This window comes from Prionailurus viverrinus, chromosome A3 (genome assembly GCF_022837055.1).
Source record: "Prionailurus viverrinus isolate Anna chromosome A3, UM_Priviv_1.0, whole genome shotgun sequence".
Lineage (NCBI taxonomy): Eukaryota > Metazoa > Chordata > Mammalia > Carnivora > Felidae > Prionailurus > Prionailurus viverrinus.
Genome location: NC_062563.1, coordinates 116,018,716 through 116,034,027, shown reverse-complemented (window position 1 = coordinate 116,034,027; position 15,312 = coordinate 116,018,716). Strand labels below are relative to the sequence as shown.

At 50.7% G+C, this 15,312-nt stretch overlaps 1 protein-coding gene across 3 annotated transcripts in view; it reads right to left on the bottom strand.

Moving 5' to 3' along the window:
- GALNT14 (polypeptide N-acetylgalactosaminyltransferase 14) overlaps positions 1-15,312 on the bottom strand; it is a 209,466-nt gene that overhangs the window by 66,569 nt on the left and 127,585 nt on the right. For all 3 annotated transcript variants that reach the window (XM_047851980.1, XM_047851981.1, XM_047851982.1), the window contains exon 2: positions 10,099-10,268. In XM_047851980.1, coding sequence (XP_047707936.1) covers positions 10,099-10,268 — 170 coding nt within the window. The remainder of the gene's footprint in view (positions 1-10,098; positions 10,269-15,312) is intronic.

Below are 15,312 nucleotides of genomic sequence, written 5' to 3'. Positions count from 1 at the left end.
CCCTGCCTTCCAGACCTGCTGCGGAGCCTGGAAAGATCACAGGGCCTGGCTGCTAATGCTGATCCTGGTATTAAGACCATTCTGGCAACTCATCACAGCTAACAGTCACGAGTGCTTACTAGGAGTTGAAGACCATGCTCAGCATTCGACGTGGATTATTTTGCCTCACCCTGACTGCATCCCTGGGTGTGGTTATTATTCCCATTTCACAGATGACAAACTGAGGCTTGGGGAGCTTGAGTAACTCACCCGAGGAGCAGCTAGCAACCAGCAGACATGCCGTAGCTCAATGCTCACAGGGCATGGAGACCTAGCCCTGCCACTCAGTCCACCAGTTACGGTGCCTGGGCTCTGTTTCCTCCCCTGTGAGGTGGCGGTGTCCCCTTCACCCAGACGCTATTAAGGTCATGTGACAGGGATGTGAGACCGCTCGGTGAAGTCTCCTAGAGAGACGAGGTGTGGCCACTCTTGTTCTGAGGACTCACCGAGGTTCCAATCTTACTTAGGAATGGTGCCAGCTGCCTGAGCCTCCCAGGATGTCCTCGAGCCCATTCTGCTAGGCCCGTTTCTTCCTGGCATTAGAGGCACAAATGGGGTACATCACACCAGACGATTGTTCTTTGAAGTGCTGGGAGGTAATGGTGACCGAACACAAGAGTGGCAATAAAGGACAGCTCTAAAGGTCCTGCAGGCCCTCTAGTCCCCTTAGGAAGGGAAGTGTGTGAGGGGAAGGATTTATCCCCAGGGGGAGGAGAGGTGCTGCTGAGCTGGAGGGAGCCGTGCTTCTGGAAATAGCCTCCAATCAGATTCAGTTCCTAAGTCAGTTTCTGCACATTCTTACCAGAAGTGTTTTCAACCAGCAAACAGGGCTGGAAGTGACCTTAATAAGCATCTCTGAGCTACTTCTCTCTTCTTTCCTGTGAGGAAACAGATACCCTGATAGCTGAAGAGTTGGCCACTATCTTGGAAAGGACTCAGGGCTTCCCACGCTCAGTCCAGGGGTTCCCCTCCATTTTCTCACACTGCCACGATGTGCGAGAAAATGTAGAAAACAATCAGAAGAGAAGCAGGTTATTGAGAATGAACTAAGAATCAGGCTTCGTGCTTGGCTCTTGGCCAAAGGGCCGAGAAAGGTGAAGAGAGCAGGTATGAAACACTTGACCGAGTAGTGGTGCGGCCCATGACCTTACGAAAGGTGGTCCACATTACTGATCCATGAAGACAGGCAAACTGAAACCATGGTAAGATAGCACAACTCAACCTCTCAAGGCCTCAAGTGAGACCAACTGCCAATCACTAGTGCCTCACTGCAAAGACACGGAGCAATTGGACCTCTCATGTGCTGCTGGTGGGGTGGAAACAGGTGCGACAGTTTCACTGGGGGTTTTGCAGCATGTACCAATGCTTCTCAGGACACGTCCACATGTTCACCAAAAGACAAGGACACGACTAACCAAAGGAGCATGGATCATACGAGCCCCACACTGGAAAAAGCCCAAAGGAGCATTCAAAGCAGAAGATATATACATTGCAACATACAAAGAAATACTATACAGCAATGAGAAAAAACACGCCGTGTCTCGCAAAATGTGGCTAGATTTCATGCATGTAATTTTGAGAGAAGCCAGACACACAAGAGTACATACCGTGGAAGCCCATTTTTATATATAAAGTTCAAAAACAAGCAATGCTAGACAATGGCATTTGAAGTCTGGATCGTGTTACCTATGGTGGGGAATAGGCATGGGGACATATGGGTGGTTCTGGAAGGCTGAAACTCAGTCTTCTTTATTTTTCTTTCTTTCTTTCTTTCTTTCTTTCTTTCTTTCTTTCTTTCTTTCTTTATCTCTCTCTCTTTCTTTGATTTTTAAGTAATCTGCATTCAACATGGGGCTTGAACTCACAACCCCGAGATCAAGAGTCCCACGCTCAACCGACTGAGCCAGCCAGGCACCCCAAGTGTCTTCTTTTCCTTGAGGGAGATGTTTGATGTGGGAATGTGGGCATGTTCTCTCTGGAAATTTCTTCAAGCGGTCCATGTATGAACTGTCAGCTTTGTTGTATATATGTGCTACTTTGATTCAAAGTTTACTTAAGAAAAGATGGAGAGAGGTTCTGGGTCTTGGTGTGTATTTTGGTCTTGCAGGGATATTTCAAAAGCTGCAGAAGTGAAAGAATTCAATACAGCCTATGACATAAACAAGAGCCACAGCCAAGCTCAACAATGCCTTCTATTTCCCTCAGAACTCCAGCTGTCTGGGTGCCCATGACAGCACTAAAGAGAACACCCCAGAATGCAGAGTGCAAATCCAGGGTCTCCTCCTCAGCCTTCTGCCTTCTTAAAAGAGTACACACCAAAAACAACTAGAAAAAAAATAATTTGGAGGAGAGAATGATGCCACCTTCCCCTTGGTGTTACTGGCCCCTGTGAGCACAGGTCGCTTGTTCTCAAGGCTAGCTTAAGGGAAAAGTCTTCCGGGGGGGAGGGGCCCACTGCTGAGAAGGTACTGGTGGCCTGTGGAGGGTACTAAGGAATGTCAACTTTTGTTCAGAACGACCCTCCCCAACCTCCTCCTTTCTTCTACAGAAGGATGCTCCTCCCTTAGCGTTCCAGACTTGCCTATGGTTCCCCATGGTTTGTATGTCCCAAATGGCAATGTCTCTGCTATTCCTGAATGAGCTCATTTGTTGCTGGATAACCTTTGCTGTTTAACTTTTAAGGCTGACACCTAATAACCTAAGACTCAATAATCTGTAGGATAAATTTTTCAGGGGCAATATTTTCATTCCAAATCAGTTTCCCCTCCTGAGTCCTGAACACACTCCTCCGTCTCTTTCCACATCTCTTTCCATCACCTCCTTCCTCAGGCAGCATGCAATAAGGGAGGCAAACCCAGCGGGGAGTGAGGGAAATGTGGGCTCCAGAACCAAAGCCATTTAGTGCCTTTCAAAGGCACACAGGTCCTTCTTAGTCTTGGTGACAGAACACCAGAAGAAATTATTGACTCCGTTAACTACCCGAAATATGTTATATCTATGCCTCCAAGCAAAGCTAAAATAGAGACATCAAACTAATTGGGAATTGGGAAACAGAGTCCTCAAGCATCATCTCTTCTCCTTCTCCTTGTCCCACAAGCACCAGTGAACACACACACACACACACACACACACACACACACACACACACACATATATATATATATATATATATATATATATATATATACCCCAAGCATCTTAAAATTTGAGTTTCAGCCAAGCATTGACTAGCTGTATGATCTTGGACATGTCCCTTAAGCCTTCTGAGCCTGGATCTCTTTAGTAAGATATAGGCTTCATCTGGTAGTCTTGCTCTCCTGCCTAAGTCTTCATTACCAGGACTGATGCTCAGTCCTAAACCCAGCAGTCAGATGGGGGTAAAGGACAGACTCCTTTTCCAGGTCCCCATCAACAACTTTTTCCTCTGGACCGGTTCTCACTTCTCACCTCCCCCACCTCACCCCAGAGCAAACTCCCCACCCCTGGGGGATCCTCGCCCTGAGGATCCCACATCACACTCCACCCACCTTGGATCAGCCCCAGTTCAGGCCAAGTTTGGTTTTGGACATTGCCTACCCTCCTCTGGGGCCGGGGGGCCGGGAGGGTGGGGGTGTGGCGGTGGTGGTCCTGTGCAACACTGCTGCCTGGCACAATTCTGGTCAGTCCTACCTTGGTTCCCCTTCCTGTTGGCAGGAGCTCAGCTGACCCTGTACCAGCTAGGCCATCTCCGGGGGTTGCTGAGATGATGAGGAAGTGCTGAGACAAAAGTGAAGGCACCCCAATGTTGACTGGATTAACACTTTGCTACAATGCGGCCCCACGCTTCCATTTCAGAGTTATTCTCCCCTCCGTCATCCCCACTCCAAGGAAATTACGCTGACTCACACATAACAGTGTGGCTCTTCCAACCAATCTCCTCCTCTTCACATATGCTGTTCCCTCAACCTGGGATGCCTGCTGCCCCCTACCTGTCACCCTCCATCCCAGCTTAAATACCATTTCCTCGGAAAAGCCTCCACCTCTCATCCACATGTAAATGCCTTCTCCTGGGTAGGCCAGCTTCATGCTGTTTTGACATTCTTACAGGAAGGCTCCTAAACTTGTATGGTTTGCTCCATGACCAATACAGTAATAGCAACACCAAAACCAGAACAGGGTGGGAGATGGGCACGTGGGAATCAAGGACAGGAAGTCTGTGCATTAGCTCCAGAATCAAAAATATGGCCTCAGAGCAATCCACAGTTGAGTATCAGGAATCAGTCCCATGTGCATTTCCCCCATAGACCATGAGCTCCCTGGGAGTGGGGACCAACTTCTAGGGTAGAGCTTGGCATGTGGTTAGTGCTCAATGAATGGGTCAAATGGAAAAGAAAGGGAAAATGAATGGATGATTGAGATGCATAATGTCAAAGCTGGAATGAGCTTAAACAAGGTGTGAGAACACATTAGCTAATCCGGTTTGTTCAGAGGAATTCTCATCAGCAAGTTTTCTTGACTGGTCCCCTTTCAAAGGCTGAGATGCTGCCTCTTCAGGAAATCCACCTGAAACTCACAGAGTAGGCAATGATGGAGGGACAGGGGCAGCAGGCAAGGACCCAGGGGACCAGGAGTGTAAGGAATCCTGGCCCAGAAGCACCTTCTATCTCTGCCTGTATGTCTTCTCTTCCACTCCTACCCTGGGGAGAACCCCTTCCTGCGCCCAGTATCTGGTACTCAAATTGCCACCCAGGGTAGCAGATACTGTTCTCCTGCAGAACCACTTCTAGGATATTCAGAAACTCCTCCTGCTACCACCCTCCAAGGCTCCCTGGGATTCCAGGATGCTCTGGAGTGAAGCGCACTCAGAGCTACTATCCACAGGCTCACCAACTCCTATATTGAAAAATGGTGCACAGGAGGGATCAGAATGTAGCAGATGGGGAGAGCATGTTTGCAAAAGCTAAGTGGCTGTGATGGGTTTCCTCTCTCCTCCTCTCCGCCTCGATGTAGAATCACCAACTCTGTGCTAAGCTAGTGGAAGAGGCTTGACTCTGAGGGAATATGAACATTTTTTATGCTTAGCCGTTCCAGCCGTAACGATTTTTATCCTATTACTGCTAAGCGACGAGTACAAGGAGAGAAATGATGATGATCTTTGGCAGCCATTCCAACCGAGTAAATACAAGGAGGAGAGAAAGGCGATCCCAGACTGGGCCACTGCCCCTTCATTTCCCAGGATGAAAAGGAGCAAAGGAAAAATGTCTTCCTGGTGAGATGTATCGAAGTGTGGAATTTTCTCTCCAGGCAAGTGATGGGTATCCCACTGTTTGAACCATTTAGCACTGCACTGGACAAAGGCTGGGAGAGTATGCTGAGGGGAACAATCAAACCAGCCGGCCAGGAGGAGGTGACCTAATGAGGCTTCCCAGCTGTAACGCCTTGCAGCTCACGGCTCATGGGCACAGTCCACCCTGCCACCTGCTCCCTTGCAATCAAAGCAAACCCATAATAAGTATTGCTAGGCAACAGCAAAAATACACATTTGCTTTATCAAAATATTTCCTCCCTTCTTGAGGGGTGAGCCTCCGTTTAATGGCTTCTTGTCTGCCAGATGTTTTATGTGCTACTTGGATGATGGCAAATCCAGCTGTTACCACCAAAATGTGGTGACAGCGGTGGGGGGGGGGGGACACCTGGAAAATGAGGACTATTTGTTGGACCAGTCAGTGCTTGATAAACAGGAGAGCTCCCCTGGGAAATCTTTTTAGGCTCACCCCAGCTAGCTGCTATCTCTTCCTTACACTGAAATAGTTACTCATGGCACACTACCCCCACCCCGATAAAGGCAGCCACGTCTTTATCCTCGTGACCCTGCAGGGCCTAGGAAGTGTCCTGGGAGTTAAGGCTCTTGTAGGCATTAACAAGATTGTGGGTCTCAGGGGGAAAATGTGGCAGTAGGTTGCTCCGATGCAAGCACAACTGTTGGGTTCCCACAGAGGCGGGTGGGAGAGGCAAGTGCATGTATGCGGATACATCTGGAAAGAGAAGACCAAGCATAGAAGAACGCACTTACGTACAACTGCAGCGACTTGTGCACTGATAAAGCTTCAAGGCCACCTAGTCTGAGTGCAATGAGAACACAAAGCCAAGAAAGGAGCAGGGATGTGCGAAAGGCCATTGCTGGTCACCTGGTCCCCACACCTTTCACAGGCCCTGGACCAGGGATGGGGAAACTGAGCTATGGCCAAGACATGTCTAAAGGCTGATGACAGCATGTTTCAATCTCAAGACCGTGAAGACTGCATCAGGTTAAATTTGGGCGGGCATGGGAAAGTTAGGCTGTCAAACTCAAAGGGTGAATGAGCAAAGGATCCACTTGAAACCATAGTTACTCATTTTCTAAACTATCCTGGGTGTGGACAGCACTCACTGGCACCCCCACGAAGCCCGGGAATGGGGAGCTCCAAGCCTGCCTGCTGGCCTTGGTCATTCCACTCTCCAGGGCAACCCGGCCATCTCCACAAAATACCCTGGGCTCCCTGGCTCAGAGGACCAAGAGAACAAGGTGACTGTTCCATCCTGTATGGGGAAATGAAGCCCCCAGCCTCTCTGGGGCTGCCTTCCCACACTGCCCTGCCACGACGTCCTGGTCAGGGGTTCCAAGCTATCAGCGCATTTGGCTTTTCCATAGGCCCAGCTGCCTGTTAGGTGAGAACTTCGGCAGCCTCATCCTCCTCCCCCACCCCACCTGCTGCCTCCCTCAGTCTCACAGCATCTTTGGATTCCTGAGTGATGCCCCCCAGTGCCCGCCTCTCAGCAATGCTTGCTCTAATGCTCAGCTAATAGTTCTGTCTCAGGCGCTGTCTGCACGCATCCTATAAATCAGAATCCAATTACTGTAGTAAGAAAATTGGAAGCAAATTTAATAAGCTCAGGCCACTCCCCCATGCTGTTTCTTCACTCTTCTCTTTCCAGTAATGAGGGAAAATGCCTTTTTTCTTTCACTGAGTCTGTTCTCCTGTCCCTTCATCTAAAGCCCCTGAGCATGGAGGGAGTGGACGAAGGGGGCTTCTTCTTGGCCCTCTTTCCCTCTTTGCACATGAGGCAGATGGGAGGAAATAGTCAAGTGTCTCTGTGGGCTTAACCCCCCTCTCATTTGTTCAACAAACGTTTCTGGAAATCTTAGCCCACACCAGGCTCTGTAATAGGTGCTAGCAAAGATGAGTCTCCCAGAAGGCCAAAGGCCTTGTCCTGTTGCTGGGGCTGCTAATGCATGTTGATGTTTCCCTCTTGAGAAGTCAGCTAACAAGTGGGGCTGGCTTAACAGCAATGGCTCTCACTGCAACTTTGCCCCTCAGGAGACATCTGGCGATACCTGGAGACATTCTGAGTTGTCACACGTGGGTGCTGCTCCTGGCATCTAGTGGGTGGAAGCCAGAGATGCTTCCCACCTCCTACAATGCACAAGACAGCCCCCACAGCAAAGTATGATCCAGCCCCAAATGCCAGCCACTGATTGAATCCCTAGTCTGTAGGATATAGGCCACCAGAGGACACAACTGGTCAGAGCTGTGACAGGCAGGGCCCAAGAAGGACCCCAGGCACTGCATCCGGACGAAGTCAAGATACAGGGAGGCTGGACTCACAGGATTAAGGGACTTAGCTGGGGGTTTTAACCTCCTGGACACAGGCTCCGTGGGAAGCAAGGGCTGGAAGTAGGAGATCCTGGATATAGAAGGTCACCCCCCAGTGGGGCCCATCTGAGGGAAGAACACTGGGCTTTGCGTGGTTGCTGGAATTCTCATTAGCACAAGAGTGATGTGGTCACAGGGTCAGTCCCATACCAGACTTAGCCTGGAGATGGCCTCTCCTTGTGCTAGCCTGGGGCTGTGCACACAGTTGGAGCTCAACACCCCTGCCATGGCGGCCGGGTCCCTTGTGCTGGACTTCATTCCCAATCACTCATCCTCCCCCATCCCTGGCCCTCATTCCCAATCACCTGTCCTTCCCTCTTCCTGCTCTTTCAGATCAGGATCCACAAATCTGAAATTCTCTGCTCCCAGAACCCCAGCTCCCACAGGGCAAGGTTAGTGCCCTGAGGCAGACATATGGCTGATAGACTTTTCCCCTCTGTCTTCCCAAAGGGGGCCTGGATTTCATCTAAATCCTCTCTCCTCCTCTTGCTGCCATGCCAGCAGATCACACTCACTTAACAAATGCAACATGCTGCAGAGGGCCCTGAATAGGACCCGGTAAACGTGAGTCCTTGGCAATAGTCTCAGTTCTTCCCCCACAACCAACACGTATGTCCAGCCTTGTAAACCGCTTTCATTTTTGCCTCTCAGATCGCAGACCAGGGTGAATGCAGAAATTCATCTTATTCAACACATCCCCTCGAACCTGTCTGGTCAGTGAACCCCCACCACCTGCCCTCCTTCTGCAGGTTGGGGTACAGCTCTCACACAGATGCACCTGCTCCTTTCCCGGCAGGAAGTATCCATTTGTCCTTCCGGAGGGTCTCGCCATCTGGACTCAGGACAAGGAGGGACCTGCCTGGGACCAGTGGGGCTTCTCAGCCTTCTGTGTTCTATTTGCTCTTCTCCTACGTGTAGTCTCTACTCAGGGAAATAAAATTGATCTAATTTTTAAAGAAAATTTTAGCAGGTGCCAGGGAACACGATACATGCTGGGGAATTTTAACAGCAATAATACAAGACTCTGACTTTAAGAAGCTTTCAGGACGGCAGCAGGGAGTGTTCGAGGCACAGCCGGTGCCCTGGATCACTGTCTGTGGGGGTCTTCCTGCTGCTAAGGAAGAGTCTCATGGGTACCATAAGAAGAGAGTTAAGTTTACAAACCCTCCAAATTAGAAGAAGCCACAGATACCTTATAGCTCATCGCTCTGGCTTTTATTTATGTGGGGCAACCGGGACTCCAGCTCTGTTTACGAATGACGGTCACTGACAAGGCCTGGTTGAGCTGCTCCATGGGAAACATGCTATATAAGTCAAGGTTTCTGAGTTGTAAGGCCTTGTTGGGGAAACTGAGTCTACCAGCCTTCACAGACTGCCAACTTAAGCACCACCAGACTGACCAGCCTCATAAGTCATGAAAATTCATACTGCCCCACTTGTAAACCCGTGTCCACAAGTGGGTACCTGCAGACCCGAACAAAGGTAGAAAGCTAAGAAGCTCATGCCAGCCATATAGCTTCTCAATTTAACCATGCCTTCAAGGCCCTCTACCCTCCACAGGCCAGTCTGCCATTTGAAGCTGGTGCAAAGTGAAATTCCTGCAGGAGACACAAACTCCTGCCCATGGGTCATTAGTGCAGCTGGGTCTCTCAGTTGTGGGCTAGGAGGCCAGCACAGGGGAGCTGGGGTCGAGGCTGACCTGATGACTCAGGCCTCATCAGGAAGCAAAGGGCCGCTTCAACCCCAGGAAGGATTGGTAATGAGGCAACATGCCGTCACAAAGGCTCTTCTTGTTTAGAAAGAACCTTCCTGCATCGTTCCAGGCCTGATCTCCGCAGCCCATCCGAAGGTGTGGCCTGACCAAGGACATGGCAGAGTGGAGGCCATGTGAACGGGCTGCTCTGAAGCAGACAGCAATGGCATGTAAAGAGGCCCCTCTGATTTTTCCATCTCACAGGACGAAGTGCGCCTGGGCTGTCAAAGGAAAGGACCTCCTCCAGTGACAGATGAGGCCACCAACCTGACTTCCCAGGGATCTGCCCATCCTGCCTTCCCTCTGTTTGAAAGCCAGGCCAGGCCGTGGGAATCTGCCAGGGACAACGGGCCCAGGCTACAGGGTCTTTAGTGCTCTGTGACTTTGTGGTGAGGCAGGCAAGGTGCAGAGGGCTCCCCCCATTCTCCCTGCAGGTGCTTGGGGATGCCTCGCAGCAGTGAGCAGCACAGAGAGGGTAAACTATCACATCACAAAACTTCAGCATCCAGCCGGCCACGGACGGTTTGCCCGCCCCCATTGTTGGCATGGGCACCGCGCAAATCAAGCCTGCTGTGGCTCTGTCATGACCTCAGGGAAGAGCAGAGAGTAATAAGGGGGAAAATAGGGAAGTACCTCAAATGGCGAGTGTCCGGGACGGCCCGATTGCTGGAGATCCGCTCACTTTCCCGCTGGTTGAAAGCATACAGCTTATAGGGATCGTCACCAATGCGCCACTTTTTGGCGTTCAGATACCGCCGCTCATCAAACTGGTCCCACAGGTCTTCCCAGTCAGTGTCCAAATTCTGTGTAGCACAAATGGGCAGTCCGTGAGAATGGCTCCCAGCCCTCCATCAGCCCTCTCTGTCAGCGCCCAACTGCAGAGAACGGAGTTTTCCTGGCACAGTCCAGCCCAAAGATGGGGCCAGAGGTAGGACGTTAGTAACACCCCCAGCAGCAATAACAGAGAACAACACAATGAGGACAGTTACCATTTGCTGAGTGCTATGTAGCAGGTGTTGTACGAGAACCTTTACCCACTTCTTATAGTAGTTCTAAGAGGTGGACAGTTCTCACATTCCCATTACACGGACAAGAAAACGGCCTAAATAAACTAAGTACCTTGCTCAGGATCCCACAGTTCGGAAGTGGCAGGGCCGGGACTTGGGTCCTAGAAGCCTGACCCCACAGGCCAGCTCTCCAGAGTAATTTGAGAACACCTGGCTGAAAAGCGCCAACACACAGCAGGTGCAAAATGAGTGTCTTTCCCCCTGTGCCACAGGAAGAGATGAGAAGTAGGCGCTCCATCTATAATGGTGTGCTACCCACCAGATGGACCCTGGCGTGTTCCTTTCTTCCTCCAACCCCGGACTCTGTGGTTATTTTTAAGAAGCATCAGTCCCTCACCGTACGTGGAGACAGCGCTTGAGAATGCAGAAGGTGGCTTCTGTACTCAGGATCTTGTTCCATCCTCCCTAAACGCTCTGTGCTGAGCTGGGAAGACAAGTTTTCACAAGGTTTACAGGCTCGTCTGCACAGGTAGATGGTGGCAGAGGCCCAAAGCGGAGCGCAGTCTCCTGGGCCCTCCGGGGCCTCCACACAGCAGAGGAGGCGAGGGGATTTACACGGGGAGGGGACGGCTCCTGCCCAGAGCCAGGCCGCCTCGTCTGCCCTGCCTGCACCACCTCTGCAGCCAAGCGGAGACTCTCCACCCAGCCAGCAAGGTGCGGGCTTCTAGAGCCTCCACAAGCTGGATGCTTCCCTAGATGGCCACTGCCCAGTGGGTGCTGACACCGTCACCTCTAGAGGAGAGCCACTGAGCCCTTTCAGGTTCGCCAAAGCAAAAAGCATTCTGTATCTCTGGAAAGAACCTATTGACCGGACTCTGCCCTGGAATGTGGGGGCTGGGGCTCTGGGGCTGGCATCATCACCAAGGATGAGATGCTCACTTATGTGTTTTGACCCTAGTCGCTGTGCAAGCGTATGAAAAGCTGCCTGGGTACTGTCCATCCCATCACTGACCAGGATGCCCTCCTGTACGTGGGGAGCCTGACAGGAAGGCCCCGGGGCAGGCCCCACGCATGCTAGGGCAGGCGCTCCACCCACAGAAGGCAGGTCAGAGGGGCGGCTCGCCAGGGCACACATTTATCTCAGATACCACTTGATTTTATCTAGTAATTGATCTTTCTCTCTCTCTCTCTCTCTCTCTCTCTCTCTCTTCCTGTTATCTCCTTTTGAAACAGCATTCTCCTGCTAATAGCACAGAATGAAGCTTAGGAAACCAGCGATTTTTATCCAATAATGGATCTTATTAATGTCTTGGGATACTGCTGCTATACAGGGGGTGGGGTGTGAGATCCCTGGCCTGTGCTGTGCAATGTCACAGCCTGACAGCTGTCACCCATGCTTGGGACATCACTACAGAGCGACCCTGACATCCTTCTCTGCAGAGAAGGGCCATGGGGCCCCACACCACCTCCCACTGGCTCATTCCCAGTTAGATTCTCTGCAGTTCTCTACATGGTAAGTTCCTACAGAGCTCTGTGCCACAGAAGGGAGATACAGAGACAGAAGGCTGCAGAGGGGTTGCAAGGCCACAGAGAGACATGCATGAAGACACCCATGACACCTATGCCAAAGGGGTGAGGGAAATGGGGAGGGTTTCCTGGAAGAGGTAGCAAATGAATTAGTGCTTGAAAGAGGAGCGGACAGTTTGCTTTGCTTAAGAGGAAATGGGAGGGGAGCTAACAGGCCATACTGAAAACCCAGATATAGGGCAGGAAGACCCGGAGGAGGGGGAATCCGGTCAGGGAATGGCTAGCTCAGGGATGGGGAGGCCCAAAGCGGAAATTGCAAAGAGCACACGAGGGAAAGAAAGCTCTGAAACACAGCTGGGTCTGTATGAAGCTGGTCCAACGGAAAGGTCTCTGGCCACATGTGCAGGATAAAGTGGAGGGAAGAGACTGCCATAAGGAGCCCAGTTGGCAGGGGACCTCAGTAATCCAAGCTGGTGGGAAGGGAAGCCTGAACTGGGGCAGTGCTGGGGCATGGCTGGACAGCTCCATGAAGCAGTTGGAGGGGCAGGCCCTGTGGAGAGGCACCGCGGCTGGAGAAAGGGCAGGTAAACACCCCTTGGCCTCATCCCCTACTCTCTATTCACACCACACCAGGCCCAGGACCAAGAGGGCATAAGACCAGGTTGTTTGCTCTGCCTGGCGATCACCACCCTCTGGGCAGCAAAGCATCTCTGACGTCCCCACCAGGATCTGCCTCCTTGGGGTTGGTGCCATGGGAACTCAGCTGGGATTCTGGCCCCCAGAAAGCCTAGAGCCAGAGTAACAGCCTGGCTGGCAAGGTAAAGTGTCTGAACAACCAGTCAGAGGCATCCTTGGAGGGGACTGCTCCTTCCCATGGTCATATGTACAGAGCCGGTTCACACTTTGCTGCCCTGGGATCCACTTTGGGGGTGGGGGGGAACTCTCTGCACCAGGAGCTTGGTTTTCCTATAATGATACCTGGATGTATTAAATAATAGCAAGCCTGTGTTTAAAATACTAACACTACCATCTAGGGGCGCCTGGGTGGCGCAGTTGGTTAAGCGTCCGACTTCAGCCAGGTCACGATCTCGCGGTCCGGGAGTTCGAGCCCCGCGTCAGGCTCTGGGCTGATGGCCCAGAGCCTGGAGCCAGTTTCCGATTCTGTGTCTCCCTCTCTCTCTGCCCCTCCCCCGTTCATGCTCTGTCCCTCTCTGTCCAAAAATAAATAAACGTTGAAAAAAAAATTAAAAAAAAAATAAAATAAATAAAATACTAACACTACCATCTGAATAGCAATTTCTATTTTACAAGGCAGCTTGCACATATTGGCCCAGAACGCATGCACACACAACCCCATCTGGACAGGGAGGGATGGGTATAGAGAGGCTAGCTGGCTGGCTTGCCCGAGCTTGATGGCAAAGGGACGGTGACTGAATCCTTCCTAGAACCTCCCAACACCTCGGTCTGTTCTGTCTTACCACGGAAACAAGCCAGGGGTATCTCCTCTGCTGAGAGTGAGTGGGCAGAGAAACCACCCCCCTTTGAGGAGTGAGGTGGGGGGGCAGACCCAAAGGAAGGGCCAGCCACTCTTTCCCTGCCTGCCCCTATATCAAAGTGGCTGTAGCCCTCCCAGGATTTTTGAAGGGTACCAGACTCCACCAGATATTTCCGGAACTAATTTGGAGTTGGTTTCCAAGCTCTTCAATGCATGAGTCCCCCTGCTCAGTCTCTGTGAGTCCAGAGTGCACATGGTATCCAGGTTTTGGATTCCTTGCTTTCTGGCTCATGTGACCCTCTGGGACAGTGCCTGAACACACACTTTAACCTCCGCAAACTTTCCTATTACAGGAAGAGATACTGCTCTCTTAAACAAGAACACACACGAGCCCCTACGAAACCCCACTCCAGGACCGTGTCCCCTCCTGTGTGGCCCTCACCACCATCCAGCCGCCCCGCTGCACCCCAGAAAGACCACACTTGACTTTCTGACCAGAATTTACTCAGTCTGGAGTGTGTGTGTGTGTGTGTGTGTTTCTAACGGTAAGCAGGATGCCACACACAGAAAACAAAAGACAATCTTTTCAATAGAATATACCTGATTAAGTCAGCTTAAATAATTTGGCACCAAAGACAAAAGCTCAGAAGAACATCCAAGTGGCTTCATTTCTTTCCTCCCACCATGCTTTCATGAGACACCCCCAACCCCCTTACCTCTGTCCATCCTTGGCCTGCTCCTTCTGTTCTACTTTCCCACTGATTATTTTGCATTAATACTATTAGAGCTGATTATGTGGCTATTATTTTCCACTAATGCTCTTGTCTCCTCTCCTTTCCCAAGCTACCAGTTCACTTGTTACCCTAAGTTTCTTCCTTTTCACCATCAGAATGAGAACGTCTCTATCCCTTGATGAGGCCTCTGTCCCATTCTGAACTGTGCTGATTATTATAAAACCTCTCAAACTTACCCCATGACAAAAGGACTAACACTCTGGGGTGGGGGGGGGCCCTATCACATGTCATTTACATCTAATCCTCACAATCACAGATGCCAATTTGAACATTCCCATTTTACAACTGGGAAACCAAGGCAGAGAGAGATTCAGTGACTTGCCCAATGTCACATGGGTAGTATGTTCTAGAGCCTGGATTTGAACCCCTGTAGCCTGGCTCCAGCTCCTATGCTCCCAGCTATTAGGTGACACTGCTTTATCACAGCCTCACTGCCATCTTCTTGGGTCATCTTCAAAGACTTTGTGTGTGTTTCCCATCATTTTTCTCAGCCAACTTCTTTCTCTGCATGGGGATCTTCCTCCCTCAAAGGGTCTCTGTGCCCCCTTCACCATCACTCCACCCGTCTATCACTCTCCTTTCTGGGCACCTAGTCTCCACCCAGCCATGGCAGGAAGGGTACAATTCTGCAGGCAGATTCCTGTGGGAAGTTTGGAATATGCTAGGCTAACACATGGGAGATTAGAATTGAAAATAATGATATAACTTATTATTTAAAGATGAGATCATTCATCTATCCATCCAGTGTTTGAAACTCCAGCATAACATTCCATTGCCCAGTGGATGCCCCTCCTGGGTCCAGACAGGGACACAGAGGTCCCAAGTAGCTCACTCCAAGCTTCAAAGGACTCCAACTTCTAGAAGTTTCCTTCTAATATTGAACCAGAATCTGTCTCCTAGCATTATCTCCCTTCTAGGTCTGTTTTTTACCCCAGGCTATTTGATACAACTCTAATCTTTCTCATACCTTTTGGATATTTAGCTATATCTAATGCATCTTCTAGGGCTTAACCCCTGGTACCAT